Source organism: Nomascus leucogenys, chromosome 12 (genome assembly GCF_006542625.1).
Source record: "Nomascus leucogenys isolate Asia chromosome 12, Asia_NLE_v1, whole genome shotgun sequence".
NCBI lineage: Eukaryota > Metazoa > Chordata > Mammalia > Primates > Hylobatidae > Nomascus > Nomascus leucogenys.
The window spans coordinates 51,370,226-51,393,572 of NC_044392.1; the positions used below are offsets into that span (position 1 = coordinate 51,370,226).

Genomic DNA, 23,347 nt, shown 5'->3' on the forward strand with positions numbered 1-23,347 from the left:
AAAAAGAAAAAGAAAAAGAAAAGAAATTAAGAAATCTGTGCTGGAGATAGATGGTATATACCATACAGATGGTAGTGGATGAGATTATGGCAGTAGAAGAGATCACCCAGAGGGAACCAAGGTGAAAATCATTGACACTGACACACCACTAGTATTTTGGGGGCAGGCAGAGTTTAGAGAAATAGAAAATAATTTTATGGAAGCTAATGGCAAAGAAAATTTAAAGAGGAAAATAACCCACGTAAAGGCTAAGATGAGAACCAGGGTCCACTGAATTTGGCAATTAGAAGGTCATTGTTCTTTGCCAAAATCAGGTAGGTGAAATGTTATGTGGCAGTGGGTGAGCAGGATGGAGGGCAGAAATGGGACAGATTGCAATAGGTCAAAAAAGAATGGATGATAAAGAAGTGTAATAGTCATAGACTATTCGTTCATGGATCTTGACTGTAAAAGAGGTAAGAGATTTGACTTTGTAGTACAATTTGTAAACCAAGTGCTAAGGGATTAGGGAGTAGAGTAACAGTGAATAAGGTGGAATAGGTATTGCCTCTTAGAACCCAGCCTCTAATTGCCCAATGTCCCTTGCCTGTCCTTCACACAGTCAGGGCTGGTATACACAGAAGATGAATGGCAGAAGGAGTGGAATGAACTGATCAAGCTTGCCTCAAGTGAACCCCGAATGCATCTAGGTACCAATGGAGCCAACTGTGGCGGGTGAGTATGGCTAAGTAGGGGAGGAGGAAACCTTCATAGAGTCCTCATTGGGCCTCCACAGCCCAGTGTCTAGAGAGCTCTGTGCTAAGAGGATATTAGAAGGAAAGAGAGGAGCTATGCTAAGGGCACCAAAGTGTGTAACAACATGATATGTTTAGGAACTACAGGTAGTTCAGTATTGAACTGGAATATAAAGTAGCCCATCTAGACTTTGGAAACTTCAGGACAAATGACCCAGTATCTTCGGTAAGTAAACTGCAAGGAAAATAAAAAGGGACAAGGACCTTGTAGGTTTAAATGGACTAAAAAGACATATCAGGCCAGGTGTGGTGTCTCACACCTGTAATCTCAGCACTTTGAAAGGCTGAGGCAGGAGGATTGTGTGAGCCCAGGAGTTCGAAACCAGCCTGGGTAACATAGTGAGACCCCATTTCTTTTTCTTTTTCTTTTCTTTTTTTCTTTTTTTTTTTTTGAGACAGAGTCTTACTTTGTTGCCCAGGCTGGAGTGCAGTGGTGTGATCTCTGCTCACTGCAACCTCTGCCTCCAGGGTTCAAGTGATTCTCTGTTTCAGCCTCCAAAGTAGCTAGGACTACAGGTGCATGCCACCACGCCCAGCTAATTTTCATATTTTTATTAGAGATGGGGTTTCACCATTTTGGCCAGGGTGATCTCAAACTCCTGGCCTCAAGTGATCCACCCACCTTGGCCTCCCAAAGTGCTGGGATTACAAGCGTGAGCCACCATGCCTGGCCAGTGAGACCACATCTTAAAAAAAAAAAAATTAGCCAGGCATGGTGGTGCATGCCTACAGTCCCAGCTACTTGGGAGGCTGAGGTGGGAGGATTGCCTGAGCTGGGGAGGTCGAGGCTGCAGTGAGTTGTGACAGCACCCCTGCACTCCAGCCTGGGAAACAAAGAGAGACCTCTGTCTCTAAAAGAAAAAAAAAGACATCAACCAGTTGGGATGTGTGGACATCATAAGACAATTAAGGAAATGTGAACAATGTCTCTGTGTTTGATTATTGTTAAAATTATAAAATGTGATATTAATGGTATAGTGGTTGTTTAAAAAAGTAGTCCTGGCCAGGCTCAGTGGCTCACACCTGTAATCCCAGCACTTTGGGAGGCCAAGGTGGGTGGGAATTCGAGACCAGCCTGGCCAATGTGGTGAAACCCTGTCTCTACTAAAAATACAAAAAATTAGCTGGGCGTAGTGCTGAGCTGCTGTTATCCCAGCTACTTGAGAGGCTGAGGCAGGAGAATTGCTTGAACCCAGGAAGCAGAGGTTGCAGTCAGCCGAGTTCGCGCCACTGCACTCCAGCCCTGGCGACAGAGTGAGACTCCATCTCAAAAAAAAAAAAAGGTAGTCCTTTATGCTTTTAGAGATAGAAACTGAAATAAAATAAAAATGGATGAAATTATATAATTTCCAGGATTTGCTTCAAGATTATCTGGTGGTAGCCCCGTGGTGGGGGAGGTAGATAAATAGATCTGAGGTGTAGTGAAACAAGGTTGGCCATGTGTTGAAGATGGCCGAATAGGAACAGCTCCAGTCTACAGCTGCCAGTATGAGTGACACAGAAGAGGGATGATTTCTGCATTTCCAGCTGAGGTACCGGGTTCATCTCACTGGGGCTTGTTGGACAGTGGGTGCAGCCCATGGAGCGTGAGCCGAAGCAGGGTGGGGCATCGCTGCATCTGGGAAACACAAGGGGTTGGGGAATTCCCTTTCCTAGTCAAGGGAAGCTGTGACAGATGGTACCCGGAAAATTGGGACATTCCCACCCTAATACTGTGCTTTTCCAACGGTCTTAGCAAATGGCACACTAGGAGATTATATCCTGTGCCTGGCTCGGAGGGTCCCACGCCCACGGAGCCTTGCTCACTGCTAGCACAGCAATCTGAGATAGAACTGCAAGGAGGCAGTGAGGCTGGGAGAGGGGCGTCTGCCATTGCTGAGGCTTGAGTAGGTAAATAAAGCGGCTGGGAAGCTCGAACTGGGTGGAGCCCACTGCAGCTCAAGGCGGCCTGCCTGCCTCTGTAGACTCCACCTCTGGGGGCAGGGCATAGCTGAACAAAAGGCAGCAGAAACTTCTGCAGACTTAAACGTCCCTGTCTGACAGCTTTGAAGAGAGTAGTGGTTCTCCTAGCATGGAGTTTGAGATCTGAGAACGGACAGACTGCCTCCTCAAGTGGGTCCCTGACCCCTGAGTAGCCTAAACTGTAGATACCTCCCAGTAGGGGCCGACTGACACCTCATACAGCCAGGTGCCCCTCTGAGATGAAGCTTCCAGAGAAAGGATCAGGCAGCAACATTTGCTGTTCTGCAATATTTGCTGTTCTGCAGCCTCCGCTGGTGATACCCAGGCAAACAGGGTCTGGAGTGGACCTCCAGCAAACTCCAACAGACCTGCAGCTGAGGGTCCTGACTGTTAGAAGGAAAACTAACAAACAGAAAGGACATCCACACCAATACCCCATCTGTATGTCACCATCATCAAAGACCAAAGGTAGATAAAACCACAAAGATGGGGAGAAACCAGAGCAGAAAAGCTGAAAATTCTAAAAATCAGAGTGCCTCTTCTCCTCCAAAGGAGCGCAGCTCCTCACCAGCAACAGAACAAAGCTGGACAGAGAATGACTTTGACGAGTTGAGAGAAGAAGGCTTCAGACGATCGGTAATAACAAACTCTGAGCTAAAGGAAGATGTTCGAACCCATCGCAAAGAAGCTAAAAACCTTGAAAAAAGATTAGATGAATGGCTAACTAGAATAAACAGTGTAGAGAAGACCTTAAACGACCTGATGGAGCTGAAAACCATGGCACAAGAACTACGTGATGCATGCACAAGCTTCAGTAGCCGATTCAATCAAGTGGAAGAAAGGGTATCAGTGATTGAATATCAAATGAATGAAATGAAGTGAGAAGAGAAGTTCAGAGAAAACAGAGTAAAAAGAAACGAATAAAGCCTCCAAGAAATACGGGACTATGTGAAAAGACCAAATCTATGTCTGATTGGTGTACCCGAAAGTGACAGGGAGAATGGAACCAAGTTGGAAAACACTCTTCAGGATATTATCCAGGAGAACTTCCCCAACCTAGCAAGGCAGGCCAACATTCAAATTCAGGAAATACAGAGAACACCACAAAGATACTCCTCGAGAAGAGCAACTCCGAGATACATAATTGTCAGATTCACCAAAGTTGAAATGAAGGAAAAAATGTTCAGAGAGAAAGGTCGGGTTACCCACAAAGGGAAGCCCATCGGACTAACAGCGGATCTCTCAGCAAAAACTCTGCAAGCCAGAAGAGAGTGGGGGCCAATATTAAACATTCTTAAAGAAAAGAATTTTCAACCCAGAATTTCATATCCAGGCAAACTAAGCTTCATAAGTGAAGGAGAAATAAAATCCTTTACAGACAAGCAAATGCTGAGAGATTTTATCACCACCAGGCCTGCCTTACAAGAGCTCCTGAAGGAAGCACTAAACATGGAAAGGAACAACCAGTACCAGCCACTGCAAAAACATGCCAAATTGTAAAGACCATCGAGGCTAGGAAGAAACTGTATCAACTAACGAGCAAAATAACCAGCTAACATCATAATGACAGGATCAAATTCACACATAACAGTATTAACCTTAAATGTAAATGGGCTAAATGCTCCAATTAAAAAGACACAGACTGGCAAATTGGATAAAGAGTCAAGACCCATCAGTGTGCTATATTCAGGAGACTCATCTCAGGTGCAGAGACACACATAGGCTCAAAATAAAGGGATGGAGGAAGATCTACTAAGCAAATGGAAAAACAAAAAAAAGCAGGGATTGCAATCCTAGTCTCTGATAAAACCAACTTTAAACCAACAAAGATCAAAAGAGACAAAGAAGGCCATTACATAATGGTACAGGGATCAATTCAACAGGAAGAGCTAACTATGTTAAATATATATGCACCCAATACAGGAGCACCGAGATTCATAAAGCAAGTCCTTAGAGACCTACAAAGAGACTTAGACTCCCACACAATAATAATGGGAGACTTTAACACCCCACTCTCAACATTAGAGAGATCAACGAGACAGAAAGTTAACAAGGATATCCAGGACTTGAACTCAGCTCTGCAACAAGCGGACCGAATAGACATCTACAGAACTCTCCACCCCAAATCAACAGAATATACATTCTTCTTCTTAGCACCACATCACACTTATTCCAGAATTGATCACATAGTTGGAAGTAAAGCACTCCTCAGCAAATGTAAAAGAAAGAATTATAACAAACTGTCTCTCAGACCACAGTGCAATCAAATTAGAACTCAGGATTAAGAAACTCACTCAGAACTGCTCAACTGCATGGAAACTGAACAACCTGCTCCTGAGTGACTACTGGGTACATAACAAAATGAAGGCAGAAATAAAGATGTTCTTTGAAACCAATGAGAACAAAGACACAACATACCAGAATCTCTGGGACACATTTAAAGCAGTGTGTAGAGGGAAATTTATAGCACTAAATGCCCACAAGAGAAAGCAGGAAAGATCTAAAATTGACACCCTAACATCACAATTAAAAGAACTAGAGAAGCAAGAGCAAACACATTCAAAAGCTAGCAGAAGGCAAGAAATAACTAAGATCAGAGTAGAACTGAAGGAGATAGAGACACAAAAAACCCTTCAAAAAAATCAATGAATCCAGGAGCTGTTTTTTTTTTTTTTTTTTTCCAGGAGCTGGTTTTTTGAAAAGATCAACAAAATTGATAGACCGCTGGCAAGACTAATAAGAAAAGAGAGAAGAATCAAATAGACAGAATAAAAAATGACAAAGGGGATATCACCACTGATCCCACAGAAATACAAACTTCCATCAGAGAATACTATAAACACCTCTATGCAAATAAACTAGAAAATGTAGAAGAAATGGATAAATTCCTCAACACATACACCCTCCCAAGACGAAACCAGGAAGAAGTTGAACCCCTGAATAGACCAATAACAGTCTCTGAAATTGAGGCAATAATTAATAGCATACCAACCAAAAAAAGTCCAGGACCAGATGGATTCACAGCCGAATTCTACCAGAGGTACAAAGAGGAGCTGGTACCATTCCTTCTGAAACTATTCCAATCAATAGAAAAAGAGGGAATCTTCCCTAACTCATTTTATGAGGCCAGCATCATCCTGATACCAAAGCCTGGCAGAGACACAACAAAAAAAGAGAATTTTAGACCAATATCCCTGATGAACATTGATGCAAAAATCCTCAATAAAATACTGGCAAACCAAATCCAGTAGCACATCAAACAGCTTATCCACCAAGATCAAGTTGGCTTCATCCCTGGGAGGCAAGGCTGGTTCAACATACGCAAATCAGTAAACATAATCCATCATATAAACAGAACCAAAGATAAAAACCACGTGATTATCTCAATAGATGCAGAAAAGGCCTTTGACAAAATTCAACAGCACTTCATGCTAAAAACTCTCAATAAACTAGATATTGATGGGACGTATCTCAAAATAATAAGAGCTATTTATGACAAACTCACAGCCAATATCATACTGAATGGGCAAAAACTGTAAGCATTCCCTTTGCAAACTGGCACAAGACAGAGATGCCCTTTCTCACCACTCCTATTCAACATAGCGTTAGAAGTTCTGCCCAGGGCAATCAGGCAGGAGAAAGAAATAAAGGGTATTCAATTAGGAAAAGAGAAAGTCAGATTGTCCCTGTTTGCAGATGACATGATTGTATATTTAGAAAACCCCATTGTCTTAGCCCAAAATCTCCTTAAGCTGATAAGCAACTTCAGCAAAGTCTCAGGATACAAAATCAGTGCAAAAATCACAAGCATCCTTATGCACCAATAATAGACAATCAGAGAGCCAAATCATGAGTGAACTCCCATTCACAATTGCTTCAAAGAGAATAAAATACCTAGAAATCCAACTTACAAGGGATGTGAAGGACCTCTTCAAGGACAACTACAAACCACTGCTCAGTGAAATAAAAGAGGGCACAAACAAATGGAAGAACATTTCATACTCATGGATAGGAAGAATCAATATCGTGAAAATGGCCATACTGCCCAAGGTAATTTGTAGATTCAATGCCATCCCCATCAAGCTACCAATGACTTTCTTCACAGAATTGGAAAAAACTAAAGTCCATATGGAACCAAAAAAGAGCCTGCATTGCCAAGACAATCCTAAGCCAAAAGAACAAAGCTGGAGGCATCAAGCTACCTGACTTCAAACTATACTACAAGCCTACAGTAACCAAAACAGCATGGTACTGGTACCAAAACAGAGATAGAGACCAATGGAACAGAACAGAGCCTTCAGAAATAATACCACACATCTACAACAATCTGATCTTTGACAAACCTGACAAAAACAAGAAATGGGGAAAGGATTCCCTATTTTATAAATGGTGCTGGGAAAACTGGCTATCCATAGGTAGAAAGCTGAAACTGGATCCCTTCCTTACACCTTATAAAAAAGTTAATTCAAGATGGATTAAAGACTTAAATGTTAGACCTAAAACCATAAAAACCCTAGAAGAAAACCTAGGCAATACCATTCAGGACATAGGCATGGGCAAGGACTTCATGACTAAAAACACCAAAAGCAATGGCAACAAAAGCCAAAATAGACAAATGGGATCTAATTAAACTAAAGAGCTTCTGCACAGCAAAAGAAACCACCATCAGAGTGAACAGGCAACTTACAGAGTGGGAGAAAATTTTTGCAATCTACCCGTCTGACAAAGGGCTAATATCCAGAATCTACAAAGAACTTAAACAAATTTACAAGAAAAAACCCCATCAAAAAGTGGGCAAAGGATATGAACAGACACTTCTCAAAAGAAGACATTTATGCAGCCAACAGACACATGATAAAATGCTCATTGTCACTGGCCATCAGAGAAATGCAAATCAAAATCACAATGAGATACCATCTCACACCAGTTAGAATGGTGATCATTAAAAAAGTCAGGAAACAACAGGTGCTGGAGAGGATGTGGAGCAATAGGAACACTTTTACACTGTTGATGGGACTGTAAACTAGTTCAACCATTGTGCAAGACCATGTGGCGATTCCTCAAGGATCTAGAACTAGAAATACCATTTGACCTAGCCATCCCATTACTGGATATATACCCAAAGGATTATAAATCATGCAGCTATAAAGACACATGCACACATATGTGTATTGCAGCACTATTCACAATAGCAAAGACCTGGAACCAACCCAAGTGTCCAACAATGATAGACTGGATTAAGAAAATGTGGCACATATGCACCATGGAATACTATGCAGCCATAAAAAAGCATGAATTCATGTCCTTTGTAGGGACGTGGATGAAGCTGGAAACCATCATTCTGAGCAAACTATCGCAAGGACAGAAAACCAAACACCGCATGTTCTCACTCATAGATGGGAATTGAACAATGAGAACACTTGGACACAGGGTGGGGAGCATCACACACCGAGGCCTGTTGTGGAGTGGGGGGAGGGGGGAGGGATAGCATTAGGAGATATATCTAATGTAAATGACGAGTTAATGGGTGCAGCACACCAACATAGCATATGTATACTTATGTAACAAACCTGCACATTGTGCACATGTACCCTAGAACTTAAAGTATAATTAAAAAAAAAATTGTGCAGGAGCAGCAAGCAGTTCCCATGCTACCCGAGATCTGAGGAGTAGCTTTGGGTGCATTCCTGAAAGTGCAGCCTAGAATCCGTTTATTGATCCACTTAGTACTGACACAAGCCTGTAATATGCTGTAATAAACTTTCTGCTTAAAAAAAAAAAAAAAGGTTGGCCATGTGTTTATAATTGTTAAAGCTGGGTGATGGATACATGAGTGTTTAGTATATTATCATTTCTAGTATTGAATATGTTTAAAATTTTGAAATTTTCCATAATGGTTAAAAATTATAACCTATCCAGATTTTATTGTACATAAGAATAATCTGGGAGAGTTATTTAAAAAGCTGATTTCTGGACCTCCACCCCAGAAAAGTCCAGTTGAGTTGGACAGAGGTAAGGCCCAGAAATCCTTGTTTGGAATCAGCATCCAATATTGAATAAAATTGCTTTAGGGGGTGGAAGCCATTGAATATTGAGTATGTGAATGACAGGAGCAAATTTATCCCTCCATATTTGAACACACTGACTCCAGTGGATAATGAAGTGGAAAGGAGTGGGATAAGATGCAGTTGTAGTAATCCAGGAAAGGGCCATGGATGTGAACAGTGTGGTAGACTAAAGATAGGCCAGGGGAGACAGATAAAAGAAACACACAGGAAGGCCAGGCGTGGTGGCTCACGCCTGTAATCCCAGCACTTTGGGAGGCTGAGACGGGCGGATCATGAGGTCAGGAGATCGAGACCATCCTGGCCAACACGGTGAAACCCCATCTCTACTAAAAATATAAAAAATTGCCGGGCACAGTGGCTTACGCCTGTAATACCAGCACTTTGGGAGGCCGAGGCAGGCGGATCACGAGGTCAGGAGATCGAGACCACGGTGAAACCCTGTCTCTACTAAAAATACAAAAAAATTAGCCAGGCGTGGTGGCAGGCGCCTGTAGTCCCAGCTACTCGGGAGGCTGAGGCAGGAGAATTGCCTGAACCCAGGAGGTGGAGCTTGCAGTGAGCCCAGATCGCGCCACTGCACTCCAGCCTGGGCGACAGAGCGAGACTCCATCTCAAAAAAGAAAAAAAAAAAATACAAAAAATTAGCCAGGTGAGGTGGCAGGTGCCTGTAGTCCCAGCTACTCGGGAGGCAGAGCTTGCAGTGAGCCGAGATCGCGCCACTGCACTCCAGCCTGGGGGACAGAGCGAGACTCTGTCTCAAAAAAAAAGAAACACACGGGAGATAGAATTGGTCAAATCACGTGATTACTGGAAGGTGAGAGATAAAAGCACAATAAATATTTCACAAATTTCTGATTACGCTACTGGATAGATGGTGAGGCTGTTCTTTAAGTGAGGGAACATAGGAAAGGAATTGTGTTTGGCTGTTTTTGTAAGACATGAGTGTGATGTATGGGTGGTTATAGTATATAAAATAAGTAGGATGAAGCTATGCAGTTGTGTTGAGCTACTGGATGAAGAGAATGGAGAGAGGCTATTGAATAGGAAGAATATTAAGAGATAGGGATTACCTCCAAATTCCTAACACTGCTTTAACCCTAGAGCCTTCAAATCTCTTTTCTTGGATTTCCCCATCTGTGAAACCGAAGTAGAAACAGCTATGGTAGCATAAAATAATCAGCTATATCAGTGGCAGCCTTAAGATTGGAAAACCAGGAAAGGACATTCTTCTTTTCCCTTTCTGCAGAACTGGTCTTCAGGGTCTCCTGTTTCTACTCTTTCATTTTTACTGCACCCTTTCCACTCTCTCCCCTCCTGCCGTTCCAGGGTGGAGAGTTCTGAGGAGCCTGTATATGAGAGCCTTGAAGAGTTTCACGTCTTTGTCCTTGCTCATGTGCTTAGGAGGCCCATAGTTGTCGTGGCAGACACCATGCTGAGGGACTCCGGAGGGGAAGGTGAGTCAGCCAGTCAGTCCTCACTCCATCCTGAGCACCCCCTTTTGCAAAGCCTTAGGCTAAGCGTTGGAAGGAAGGCAGGAAAGGGGATATATAGACCCTTGGGGAAAAAGCAAGTTATCAATTAGAATAGTGCAAAATTCTCAAGAGATTCTGAGTAAAGCAGTTGGGATTAGCTGACAGGGCTTCTTAGGAAAGAATTATTAAACATATTGGAATGAAAGCACGGACTCAGTTGGCGGAGTGGTATGTAGGGATTGTCCACTAGGCAGAAACACATCCTTCATAATAATCTTCATGGCTTTCTGCAGCATTTGCCCCTATTCCCTTTGGAGGAATCTATCTGCCTTTGGAGGTCCCAGCCAGCCAGTGTCACCGCTCCCCTCTGGTGCTCGCCTATGATCAGGCCCACTTTTCTGCACTCGTGTCCATGGAGCAGAAGGAGAATACCAAGGAACAAGGTGCTGAATGACATGTCTTTTGGTCTGCATTATTTTCACTTGAAAAAATTGAATGAGATCTAATGTAGGAGGAAAGAATTAAGTGACATGCGAGCCCAGACAGCACATGTTGATACTGTTTTATTAAGCTATAAGTTATGCCAGAGTTTTCAAATAAAAAAAAAAAAAGGGGGTTTGGGAGGAAAGCAAGACCTGTATACCCTCTTCTGGAGTAAAGGCTTATGATTAAGGTGGTAAGAGCTTCTAAATGTTGCTTTTCTAATTTGTCTTAAATTATGACTGAATTCTGTGAATATACATTAACTGGAAAGAACATCATGAGAGTTAGTTGACTGGTGGGGACTCAGGGAGATTTGTGGCCTAAAACATATGCTGCGTGGTAGCAGGAAAACTAGCCAATTAGTTTTAATACCAGGGGTAATTCACATGTAAGAATTGAGAAGTGACTACAATTAAAGACCTTAGTATGATTTTAGTGAAATAAGTCTGTGTTCAGTTACCTTTCTCTCTTAAGGAGATTCCTTGATGATATGTTTCTTCCTCCCCAGCTGTGATCCCACTTACAGATTCAGAGTATAAGCTGCTGCCCTTGCACTTTGCTGTGGACCCTGGAAAAGGCTGGGAGTGGGGCAAAGATGATAGTGACAATGTCCGATTGGCCAGGTAAGCCAGGGCTAGTCTTTTCATCTACTTTGTGCTGGGATTTCTTCCACATGCAGCATCCATCTCCCAGGGATTTTTCCTCAGCTCAGGCAAGACAGTCACAAGCTAAGGCGAGTTTTGGGAAGATGGGGAGGTAGAGGAGAGGTTGGGCACCAGGACTCTTTCATGGTGCAGCTGCTTTTTCTCCCTCTGAAAGAGATGGGAATCCTAGCATCTCAACTTGTTCTTTTCTTACAATAGGAAAAGTGTTCATACACTGATTCATCCCTAAAACAGTGATCAGAAAATCAGGATAATCAGGCCGGGCGTGGTGGCTGATGCCTGTAATCCCAGCACTTTGGGAGGCCGAGGTGGGTGGATCACGAGATCAGGAGTTCGAGACAAGCCTGGCCTATACGGTGAAACCTCGTCTGTACTAAAAATACAAAAATTAGCAGGGCGTGGTGGTGCGTGCCTGTAATCCCATCTACTAGGGAGGCTGAGGCAGGAGAATCGCTTGAACTCGGGAGGCAGGGATTGCAGTGAGCCGACATCGTGCCACTGCACTACAGCCTAGGCAACAGAGTGAGACTCTGTCTCAAAAAAAAAAAAAAAAAAGAAAATCAGGATAATCAAATCACATGTCTAAGCCCAAGCGAGAGGAGTTTTAAAGAGTTGAACAAGGCTGGGCGCAGTGGCTTACGCCTGTAATCCCAGCATGTTGGGAGAAACCACCGTCAGAGTGAACAGGCAACCGAGGCGGGCAGATCACCTGAGGTTGGGAGTTTGAGACCAGCCTGGCCAACATGCAGAAACCACGTCTCTACTAAAAATACAAAATTAGCCAGGCGTGGTGGCGCATGTCTATAATCCCAGCTACTCGGGAGGCTGAGGCAGGAGAATCACTTGAATCCAGGAGGTGGAGTTTGTGGTGAGCTGAGATGGTACCATTACACTCCAGTATGGGCAACAAGAGTGAAACTCCATCCAAAAAATAAATAAATAAGTGATCAAAATAGTTTGCTCTGAGTTTTTGCCTTTCTGGAATTTAATAGCAAGAGAAATATGTTCCCTACCCTCTCAGCCCCCACTCTCCCTCCGTGTGGCTTGTTAAGCCTTCCTTCTGCCTCCTGCATCAACTTCCTGATGGAGAGTGTATGAATGCAAAAGCTCCTCCCTTAGCACTTACCCAGCGCTTCCCTCTCTGGGCTCCTGCCACTGGGTCCCAGCTAAGAGAGTTTGATTTTAAAATCCAGAGTTTATGGCTTTTTAAAAATAACCTCTCACTTATTTATCAAAAGCTCCTTGTAAATAATATTTACAACAACAACAATGATAATGGCTACTGTCTAGTATTTCCCATCTTCCAGACACTGCTGGGCTCTTTCCAAACACTATTTTAATCTTTACAACAACCCTACAGGATAGATATTATCTATACCCATTCTCAGCTGCAACTGAGTTTCAGGGAGGTTGAAGTGACTTGCTCAAGGTCATAAAGCTTATTAATTGGTGGAGAAATAGTTCAAACCCAACCCTATTTGAGTCCTAAGCCATGTAGCCCTCTCCCACCCTTTCTCCCAACTATATCAAATTGCTTTGCTTTTAAAAGGTGACAGTAAATTTTTTTTTCTCTTTTTCATAGTGTAATTCTGTCCCTAGAGGTCAAATTGCATCTGCTGCATAGCTACATGAATGTGAAGTGGATCACACTGTCCTCTGATGCACAGGTGAAGACTTCTCCCACAGCTACCCTGGTGTGTCTTAATTTCATTTTCAGTGACAGAACAAGGAGATCTGGGATGGTTTCCTTCTGAATCTATTCTGAGTGGTGGCTTACAATTCAAGGTTAGAAGTAACTAGAAGATGTCAAATAAGTTCCAAAGACACTTTTTCCTGTTTTTATTGTATTTTTTATTTTTTTTGAGGTGGAGTCTTGTTCTGTCGCCCAGGCTGGAGTGCAATGGCACAATCTTGGCTCATTGCAACCTCTGCCTCCTGGATTCAAGCAATTCTCCTGCCTCAGCCTCCTGAGTAGCTGGGATTACAGGCATGCGCCACCACGCCCGGCTAATTTTTGTATTTTTACTAGAGGACAGGTTTCACCATGTTGGCCAGGCTGGTCTCGAATGCCTGACCTCAGATGATCTGTTGCCTCGGCCTCCCACAGTGCTGGGATTACAAGTGTGAGCCACCGTGCCTGGCCTTTCCTGCCTTTTTCTTTTTTTAGAGGAAGTCTTGCTCTGTCACCCAGGCTGAAATGCAGTGGCACAATCTTGGCTCATAGCAACCTCCGCTTCCCAGGTTCAAGTGATTCTCCTGCCTGAGCCCCATGAGTAGCTGGGATTACAGACGTGTGCCACCACACCTGGTTGATTTTTGTATTTTTAGTGGAGACGGGGTTTCACCATGTTGGCCAGGCTGGTCTCCAACTCCTGACCTCAGGTGATCCACCCACCTTGGCCTCCCAAAGTTTTGGGATTACAGGCATGAGCCACCGTGCCCAGCCCTTTCCTGCTTTTTTAAAACCGTTAGTCTCCTGTTTTCCACATCTCCTCTGCAGCCAGGCTCTGTTGTCTGATACTAAAACATATATATATTTTTTGAGATGGAATCTTGCTCTTGTCGCCCAGGCTGGAGTGCAATGACGCGATCTCGGCTCACTGCAACCTCCGCCTCCTGGGTTCAAGCGATTCTTCTGCCTCAGCCTCCCTAGTAGCTGAGATTACAGGTGCCTGCCACCATGCCCAGCTAGTTTTTGTATTTTTAGTAGAGATGGGGTTTCGCCATGTTGGCCAGGCTGGTCTCAAACTCCTGACCTCGTGATCTGCCTGCCTTGGCCTCCGAAAGTGCTGGGATTACAGGTGTGAGCCACCGTGCCTGACCTAAAACATATTATTATTATTACTATTTTGTCTTTGAGATGGAGTTTCACTCTTTTTGCCCAGGCTGGAGTGCAATGGTGCGATCTCGGCTCACTGCAACCTCCGCCTCCTGGGTTCAAGCGATTCTCCTGCCTCAGCCTCCTGAGTAGCTGGGATTACAGACATGCACCACCACGTCCGGCTAATTTTGTATTTTTAGTAGAGATGTGGTTTCTCCATGTTGGTCAGGCTGGTCTGGAACTCCCGACCTCAGGTGATCCACCAGCCTCGGCCTCCCAAAGTGCTGGGATTACAGGTGTGAGCCACCGTGCCCGGCTTAACATATTCTTTAAGAAAGGTTTTCTGGACTGTTTGTTGAACTTGAGATGATCATTATTTCGTCTGAAGTCTTCTGTAGATAGGCCTCTGTTTTGGGCACTAGGAGACGGAGTAGCTTAAAGAGCTCCTAATTCAGTGGGCTCTGAGTTAGAACAGGAGCACAGGAGTAGGGGCAAATTGATGAACTCCAGTGCCGAATGTATAAAAGTTGAGGGGATACAAAGTGGCTAGACTTGGTTAATTTTGATTAGTCAAGACTTTCTTGAGATTAGTTTCGAGCAGAGTGGCATAGAGAAATTTATAATAAAGAACATTCTAGTGTCTGGGCCTCTCACCCAGAAGCCACATATCATATGGTTGCTCATTGTTCTAAATGAACAGAAAGGCTTTATTCTACTATCTCCTTATTACAGAAGGGAGTCAGACTGCAGTGGGGGAGAAAGCTGACTGACTGGAACCTAGGAAGGACAGTGCCATCCTGGGTGACCCTTCCCTCATCATGACAGCAGCCCTTCTCTGGAGCAAGGCAGTCACTAGGCAATCACTCAAAGGACGGAGCTCATAGGTGTCCATCCTTCTTCTACCTGGCTAATTTCTATAGCCATGGCTGCAGGGAGCTCCCTGAGCCAGATGGATGGGCTAGAGGTCCCTGGGGGATTCCCCCACCCCAGGCTGCTGGGAGAACTGTCAACAGTGTTCTTGTCTCTTCCAGGCTCCTCTGGCCCAGCCTGAGTCCCCCACTGCCTCAGCTGGAGATGAGCCCCGGTCCACTCCTGAGTCTGGAGACTCAGACAAGGAGTCAGTTGGCAGCAGTTCCACCAGCAACGAGGGTGGCCGGCGGAAGGAGAAGTCAAAGCGAGATCGGGAGAAGGACAAGAAGAGAGCAGATTCTGTGGCTAACAAACTGGGCAGCTTTGGCAAAACCTTGGGCAGCAAGCTCAAGAAGAACATGGGGGGCCTGATGCACAGCAAGGGTTCGAAGCCTGGAGGGGTGGGGACAGGGTCGGGGGGAAGCAGCGGCACTGAGACACTGGAGAAGAAGAAGAAAAACTCACTGAAGAGCTGGAAGGGTGGCAAGGAGGAGGCAGCTGGGGATGGGCCTGTGTCTGAGAAGCCCCCAGCTGAGTCTGTTGGTAATGGAGGGAGCAAGTATAGCCAGGAGGTGATGCAGAGCCTGAGCATTCTGAGGACTGCCATGCAAGGGGAGGGGAAGTTTATTTTTGTTGGAACCCTGAAGATGGGTCACCGTCACCAGTATCAGGAGGAGATGATCCAGCGCTACCTTTCTGATGCTGAGGAGAGATTCCTGGCAGAACAGAAACAGAAGGAGGCAGAGAGGAAGATCATGAATGGAGGAATAGCGGGTGGCCCTCCTCCAGCCAAAAAGCCAGAGCCAGATGCTAGGGAAGAGCAGCCGACTGGTCCCCCAGCAGAGTCCAGGGCAATGGCATTTTCCACTGGCTACCCTGGGGACTTTACTATCCCTCGGCCTTCTGGGGGCGGAGTCCACTGCCAGGAACCCCGGAGGCAGTTGGCAGGGGGTCCATGTGTCGGGGGCCTACCACCATATGCCACCTTCCCCAGACAGTGCCCTCCTGGGCGACCCTACCCCCACCAGGACAGCATCCCTTCTCTGGAGCCAGGCAGCCACTCTAAGGATGGAGTTCACAGGGGTGCCTTGTTACCACCCCCCTACCGAGTGGCTGATTCCTATAGCAATGGCTACAGAGAGCCCCCTGAGCCAGATGGATGGGCTGGAGGTCTCCGGGGGCTTCCCCCAACTCAGACCAAATGCAAACAACCGAACTGCAGCTTCTATGGACACCCTGAGACAAACAACTTCTGTTCCTGTTGTTACAGGGAAGAACTGAGGAGGAGGGAGCGGGAACCGGATGGGGAGCTCCTGGTGCACAGGTTCTGAACGGGTGGAACATTGAAGGGCAAGGAGGCTAAACAAAGTTAAGCTCAACTAATTGGCTCATGAAGAACACAGTCCCCCTGTGTTGAGGGGGGCAAATGCAGTAATGTTTGTGGGAGCCCAGCTGAAAACTTTTAAGTGTGTGCACACAGGAGTGCTGCCAGGCTGGCAAGAGCAGGTCGGGGCTGGATGGCACCTCAGGGGCTATACTATTCCTCTGCAGAGCTTGACTTGATGAGATTTGAGGTACAAGGGGGAAAGAAGGCGATTCTGTCTTATAACCTCCTGGGTCCCATCCAGGACCTAAGAGAAAGTAGCAGGGGAAGGTTTGGTGTGTGGGGGTGGGAGGTGGGCAGAAGTCTTGGGGAGGAACGGGCAAAGGAGGTTCTCAGTCAATAAAAGAAAACCAAAGTTCTTTAGGTTGGGAAAAAGCACATGGTGGTGGAGTGAGAAGTGTGGAGGGGAAGTGGGAAATTGGACACATTTGCTATTGATTTGAATTAAGGTAGAAATTAAGGTTGGATCAATTCTTCCTCTTGAATGATCTGGAAAGACAAGGCAGTATTGTGTCCTCATGGGTGCCTGTTAGGAGGTGGGGTAGTTTAAATCCGTTTGTTTAGATGGGAAAGGGAGGAACTTAAAAGGGAAATCTTTTTCCTCTTAAGCTTTATTTCCTTCCAAGCAGTCATATGTCATCTGTTACAGTTTGAGAAGAGATTGCTGATTACCCCCTATCTTTTCCTCATCTAAGTCTTTAACTGTATTTGTTGAAAGGGAAGAGCGTGGTGAGAACAGCCGTCATGTGTGTTGCATTTTCTCCAGGTCAATTGGGGCAGAGCTGATCTATTTTTTAACCACAGCAATAACCATACGTTGGGGTTTGGGCACACCTTGGGAGGGGTGGGAGGACAGACATTTTAGCCAGAGACTGTTTCAAACAAAACCAAAAACCTAAGTAGAGCACTACAGTCCTCTGTGGCTGCTGCGTTTCTGTAGAAAGCAACTTATTTTATTGACTTTTTTTTTTTTTAAGGAAAAGAAATAAAAAGACCCCAGCAAGCAAAAACATTTAAAAAATGATTTTTTTTCTCCTACTTAAGTGGTTCTTTCTCCTTTTGCTCTACTTTTGGAGAATGAACTTAACATCCCGGCTTCTTTTGTTAAGCCATAGTTGACCTTAATCTGTGGTTAGTTTATTAAAATAATTAAAAATACTTTATAAGGAGAGATATTTTTGATATTAGGACTGATGTTGAAACATATAGGGGCAATTTATAAACAGGTAGTTAGAGAAATATATTTTAGTGAACTATAACCACAGAGCACAGATGACTCCCAATGAGCTGATCTGTCTTTAGATTTCTCCCTTTCCCTGACCCTTCCCTGCTCTCTAGGGGCTGGGAGTGGGGATGTGGACACAGTAGGGGGAGCTCCTTCGCATTTTGCACAAAGCACAAGTCTGAACAGCCTATGCTCTGGCCAGAGGCATTTCCAAGAGCTTTAAACCGGAAGACCTATCCTGGGCCAATTTTCCTTTTTCTTTATATTTTTTTCCGGGAAAAAAAGTCAACTATGCAATTGTATACACTCCCGGGTGCATGTGAAGAAGGGGAATAAGTGTACTTATGTGTCCAGAGTATTAACTGGGGCTGTTTTTCTGTGTTTGGATTTCTCTTTTGAGGTATGTACTCATAACCCATCCCTTGGAACGTAATTCCCACATTTGATCTAAAGCATTTGTGCGTGCATATGTGTGTGTGTGTTTTCCTCCTCGGTAGCCAGTCAAGATTGTCCTTGTTGGAAATGCTCACGGTTTAGAAAGGTTATTTTCTCCTCAACAAACTCAGAAGTCACCTATTTTCCAAATCTGATTTAATAATTTCCTATGGCTGTTAGGGTTTTCTTTGAAAATAGATTTGTTTTAAGGAAACAGTGAGATTCCAAAGGAAGGGATGTGTGTATGTCTAGGCAGATCTGGAACCAGGTATGAGATGAGCACTCCCCTAAGGTACAAAATTTAAGGGTTACTATAAAACTCATTCATCAAGATACTTTAAAAAATGCAGTATTTAAAAAAATTAATGCAAAAAATTTATGTTAAATAAAATAGCGAAATCTTACAGGATCTGACAGGACTGAGATTAGGAGGAGGGAAGTGAGGCTGAATCGAATAAGTATGGGGATGAATCCTTCTTATTTAAACTTTTGATACATTGTCCATCATAGAGTTTTTACATTAATTGTGATTTTAAAAAAAATGTTGCATTAAAATAGTATTTATCTTGGTTACTGGGTTTTTTGGCACTCCTTAAATTTTGTGCCCAAGGTGAGTGCTTTGTTCACCTCAACCTAGTTACGTCCGTTTCTGTGATTTGAACAACACTAGTGAGAACACCACTGTTCGCGCCTCCACCCCCATCACACACCAAACAACAGGTGGCTCAGACACCCTGAATTTGCACAGCTCACCTAGCTTTCCTAATTTAGGCCTTCATATCATAGAATGCTGGCCTGGACCAATAGGAATGAAAACAGACCAGGGGTTTTCCCAGAGAATAAAGCCGGAAAAGTTTTGATTCTCCACTGGACTGCTGTGTTTGGATTTGATCTGTTGTTAGATTCTAGTTAACACTTTTGTTTTTAAAAACTGAGGACAAATGAACAAAAAACCTTGTATCATGTTTGTTTTTATTTATAAGTTAGCCAATCCCAATTCCTTTTGCCTTATTTTCAAATAAAAAAAGATGGAAATTTTGAGGGGTGGTCTAGGGGTGAATATGGTAAAATGGGGCTTCAGGCCTTATAGCTTTTTATTAAGAAATAAATTATTTTTTTTTTATTTGGGAGGGTAACTATTTATTGAGGCATTGAAAAACCTCTCCGTTCTAAGGATGAGAGAGCCTGAGACAATGGATATTTTTTATAGGAGATAGTGAAGTTTGTTTTGCTTCATTCTTTCTGGGAGGGTCTTGGTGGGATGGGGGGAGGTGAAGGAATAATGCCTGGGATATTAATATAGATTCAGCTTGGTTTGTGGTATTTTGGGAAGATGAGGGAATAGAAGAGGCAAGCCCATGTCGTTACTGGGTTGGGGAGAAGGAAGGAAGGGGCATATGGCCTGCACTCGAAATGGGCAGAAAAATTCCTTAGTTAAGGAGGGGTGTGTGAGTAAAGGGGGAAGGTAGACCCTTTAGCCCCAAGTGAGGGATGATATCATCTCTCAAGCTTAAATTTAAGTGCACTTAGTTCCTTTAATCCAGGGCAACTGGGGTACCTACTGAAGTTTTTAATGGAGAGGGGAGATTTTCAGGGTTCTTGTTTTTCTCTTTTTGATGTTAGACAGTGCTACTCCCTCCCTGCTATGCTGTCTGCCCCATCTCCAATGGAGTAAGTATTACTGGAGGATAGGCCTCCACTTCTCCCTTAACCAATGCTGCATTTATTGAAAGTTACAAGATTTAACCAGAAGTTTTTCCTCCATACTGGTTTTTATCAACAAAATAAAAAGATTATATCCAAAGATTTTTTTAAAGATTCAGTCTTTTTAAGGAGTGGGGATGGTGTTAAACTCAGTGCTGTAGAGGGCAGTGGAAGGGAAGTACCTTCCCTCTATTAGCTCAGTTTTTTTTTTTTTTTTTTCTATCAAGCAAAACTAAGGCCCATAGACAAACAAGAATTAGCAGTGACTTCGTGTTGTATATCTGTGGGATGATACTGAGCCCAAAAGAATGAAGCTGGTTTTGAATGTGTTCTGAGAACCTAGCTTTTGCCATTCTTACTCCTTTTAGCCATGTGTCCAAGGTTCCAGTCACATTTTTTTTTTCTCAATAAAGAGTATTTCAGAGACGATTGTCTCTGAATTACTCAGACACCTCTGGACTCTGAGTCTTCTTTCTTTTTTCTTTTTTTTGAGACGGAATCTCGCTCAGCCGCCCAGGCTGGAGTGCAATGGTGCGATCTCAGCTCACTCCAGCCACCGTCTCCTGGGTTCAAGCGATTCTCCCGTCTCAGCCTCCCAAGTGGCTGGGATTACAGGCACCCACAATCATGCCCGGTTAATTTTTGTATTTTAGTAGAGATGGGGTTTCACCATGTTGGCCAGGCTGATCTTGAACTCCTGACCTCAGGTGATCCGCCAGCCTCGGCCTCCCAAAGTGCTGGGATTACAGGCATGAGCCACCGCGCCTGGCCTCTGTGTCTTCCTTCTCCAATGAGTCAGTACCCCAGACATACAGCCACAGGTGAGAAGACAGAATTAGAAGCCCCTTCCTGGCCTGGAATCACCTGCACTGCAGATTTTTCTAATTTCCTTCTTTCCCTCCAGGCCTTTCAACTATAGATTTGGATGAGTCATGCAGGCATTCTGTCTCTTCTACTTTGCAGACAGCCAGTCTGCAAATCACAGGGTATTTTGCCCCCATACATCTGTTGGGTAACAAAATATTACGATGTCCCCATGTAGACTTACTCCGTGCCATCTCCTGCATTGGCCAAGTGGGTAAGGGGCAGTAGAAAAGAGCAACGGAAGCTGGCTGGCAGCAGTTAAGAGGAGTGGGGGTGGGAAGGACCCTGGCCTCTTTCTGTGCTTGTAACTGGATCTGTGACTCATCTTGTGAGTCACTCAGCTCCACCTCCCTCCTCCGGCTGCCCCTCCCAACAGCCTTTACTCCTGGCACAAACCTGCAGCCAGACCAGGATTCTGAAAATGGAAAAATCTGATATAGCCCCTTGCCTCTCCACCCTTCCCTTCATCTAGTACTTCTACTGGGGGTGTGTGGGGTGGTGAGAGGCAGCCTCAACCCTCAGCTCCTGCCCACTCCATTCCTGGTTAAGTATTGATCCAAATCGCCCAATTCTTTTCTCCTCCTGATTTCCCCCCACCCCCTGCTTTTATTTTTATTTTTTATTTTTTTTGAGATGGAGTTTCGCTCTTGTCGCCCAGGATGGAGTGCAATGGCGCCATCCCGGCTCACTGCAACCTTCGTCTCCTGGGTTCAAGCGATTCTCCTGCCTCAGGCTCCCGAGTAGCTGAGATTACAGGCGCCCACCACCATGCCTGGCTAATTTTTTTTTTTTTTAGTAGAGTCGGGGGTTTCACCATGTTGGCCAGGCTGCTCTCAAATTCCTTACCTCAGGTGATCCACCCACCTCAGCCTTCCAAAGTGCTGGGATTACAGGCATGAGCCACCACACCCCTACCCCCTGATTTTTTTTCTCTGTGTTCCTCCACTGTCTCCACACCTCAAAGTGCTAAAGAATAGAATGAGGCTCTTGAATGAAGGATGGTGGTGAGAAGGAAAGTGGATAATGGGATTTAAAAGTAATGGTACACACCTCTTCCTATGCTTTTTTTTTTCTATAGAGTCTTGCTATGTTGCCCAGGCTGGAGTGTAGTCATTAGATCTTGGCTCACTGCAACCTCTGCTTCCTGGGTTCAAGCGATTCTCCTGCCTCAGCTTCCCAAGTAGCTGGGATTATAGGCGTGAGCCACCACACCTGGCTAATTTTTGTATTTTCAGTAGAGATGGGGCTTCATCATGTTGGCCAGGTGGTCCTGAACTCCTGACCTCAAGTGATCTGCCTGCCTTGGCCTTCCAAAATGCTTGGGATTACAGGCGTGAGCCACTGCGCCTGGCCCCTATTTTCTTTTTACAACAGACCTTGGGAATATTTTCTTCCCCCAAGAGGTTGAGGCCCATGGAATGCATTAGGGGGAGGTGGGGTGGTGGTGCTCTGTAGCCTTTAGGACTTCTAGAATCAGGCTTCTGGGCCACCTTCCTAGCAGGTGTATACCTCTTTGTTCCAGACTGACTTCCTGTCTCACAATATCTTCACTATTTCCACAGTTGCAGCCAAGACAGGAAACTGAAAGCTGAGGCCAGAAGGGTGGTATACTGGGGGGAGGGGAAAATTGAGTGTCACTTTGGAAAACTGGGGCCCCCACCTAAGGATTGCTGCCTCTGTAGATTCAAAAGCAATAAAGCAGCAGCTCATTAACTCTTATTTTGTATTTTATTTTCTGTCTTTTTCATGTCTAAAAAAAGATTTTTGCTTTGCTGTCCCCAAGTCCTCCTCCTTTAAAGGAGCTGCAGCTCCTTGACTTCTCTCCTTTTTCTCAGCTTTCCTTACCCATCTTTGCTTCTTGGGTTGCAGATGGGAGGGATGGGGGATGGACTGTTGAGCTGAAGAGAGGTTTCCAGCCCTCACCTGTGAAAGTCCTGAACATGAATCATTCATTTGGAGATCTGGTGTCTGGGTTGGAGGGGTGGAGTCACATACGGGAATGGAGACTTATTGCCAACTGGTTGTGTATCTACGTGATGGGCAAGATTAACTGGTAAGATCTTTTTGTCCCACCCACATCCCCAAGACTTGCACACAAACGTACTTGTGTCTGCATCTTGGACACTTTTTATACTTCTCCACTGCAGTCTTCACATGACGTCTGTGTCATGCCCTCTAGAGAAAGATATGCAAAACCACTTTAACCAGTTTCCCTGCTTCCTCACCTAATTCTTGGGCCTCTACTGACAAAAATCCCCCCAGGTCTAATTTTCATTTTCTTCTGGAAGAGGCAGCAAGGAGGCTTGAATCACTTTCACATTCCTACCCCTCTCCCCACCCCAAACCCCTTTGAGAAGACAAAAGAACTGAGCTTTTAAGGGAAGTCATCACTGAGACACTCCAGAGAGGTAGCCCAAATGATTCCAGCTTCATAATCAATAGAACTGCTCCCCTCAAACGGTCTCCAGTACTCATGAACAGGAAGAGAACAGGGTCTCGGATTGGGGTAAAGAAGGGAGTCGATGTTTTTCTCTCAGTCCCCATTTCTTCCCCACCCGTCC

The 23,347-nt window shown here is 44.6% G+C and overlaps 1 protein-coding gene across 5 annotated transcripts in view; it reads left to right on the top strand.

Moving 5' to 3' along the window:
• OTUD7B (OTU deubiquitinase 7B) overlaps nucleotides 1-22,505 on the top strand; it is a 132,311-nt gene extending 109,806 nt beyond the window's left edge. For 4 of the 5 annotated variants that reach the window (XM_030824665.1, XM_030824667.1, XM_030824668.1 and 1 more), the window contains 6 exons: nucleotides 602-714; nucleotides 10,151-10,278; nucleotides 10,590-10,739; nucleotides 11,288-11,402; nucleotides 13,027-13,111; nucleotides 15,297-20,022. In XM_030824665.1, the coding sequence (XP_030680525.1) occupies nucleotides 602-714; nucleotides 10,151-10,278; nucleotides 10,590-10,739; nucleotides 11,288-11,402; nucleotides 13,027-13,111; nucleotides 15,297-16,505 (1,800 nt within the window). In that variant the 3' untranslated portion in view covers nucleotides 16,506-20,022. Of the gene's footprint in view, nucleotides 1-601; nucleotides 715-10,150; nucleotides 10,279-10,589; nucleotides 10,740-11,287; nucleotides 11,403-13,026; nucleotides 13,112-15,296 lie in introns of all 5 variants that reach the window. The other variant, XM_030824664.1, reaches the window with a different exon arrangement.
• The last annotated feature ends 842 nt before the right edge of the window (nucleotides 22,506-23,347 follow it).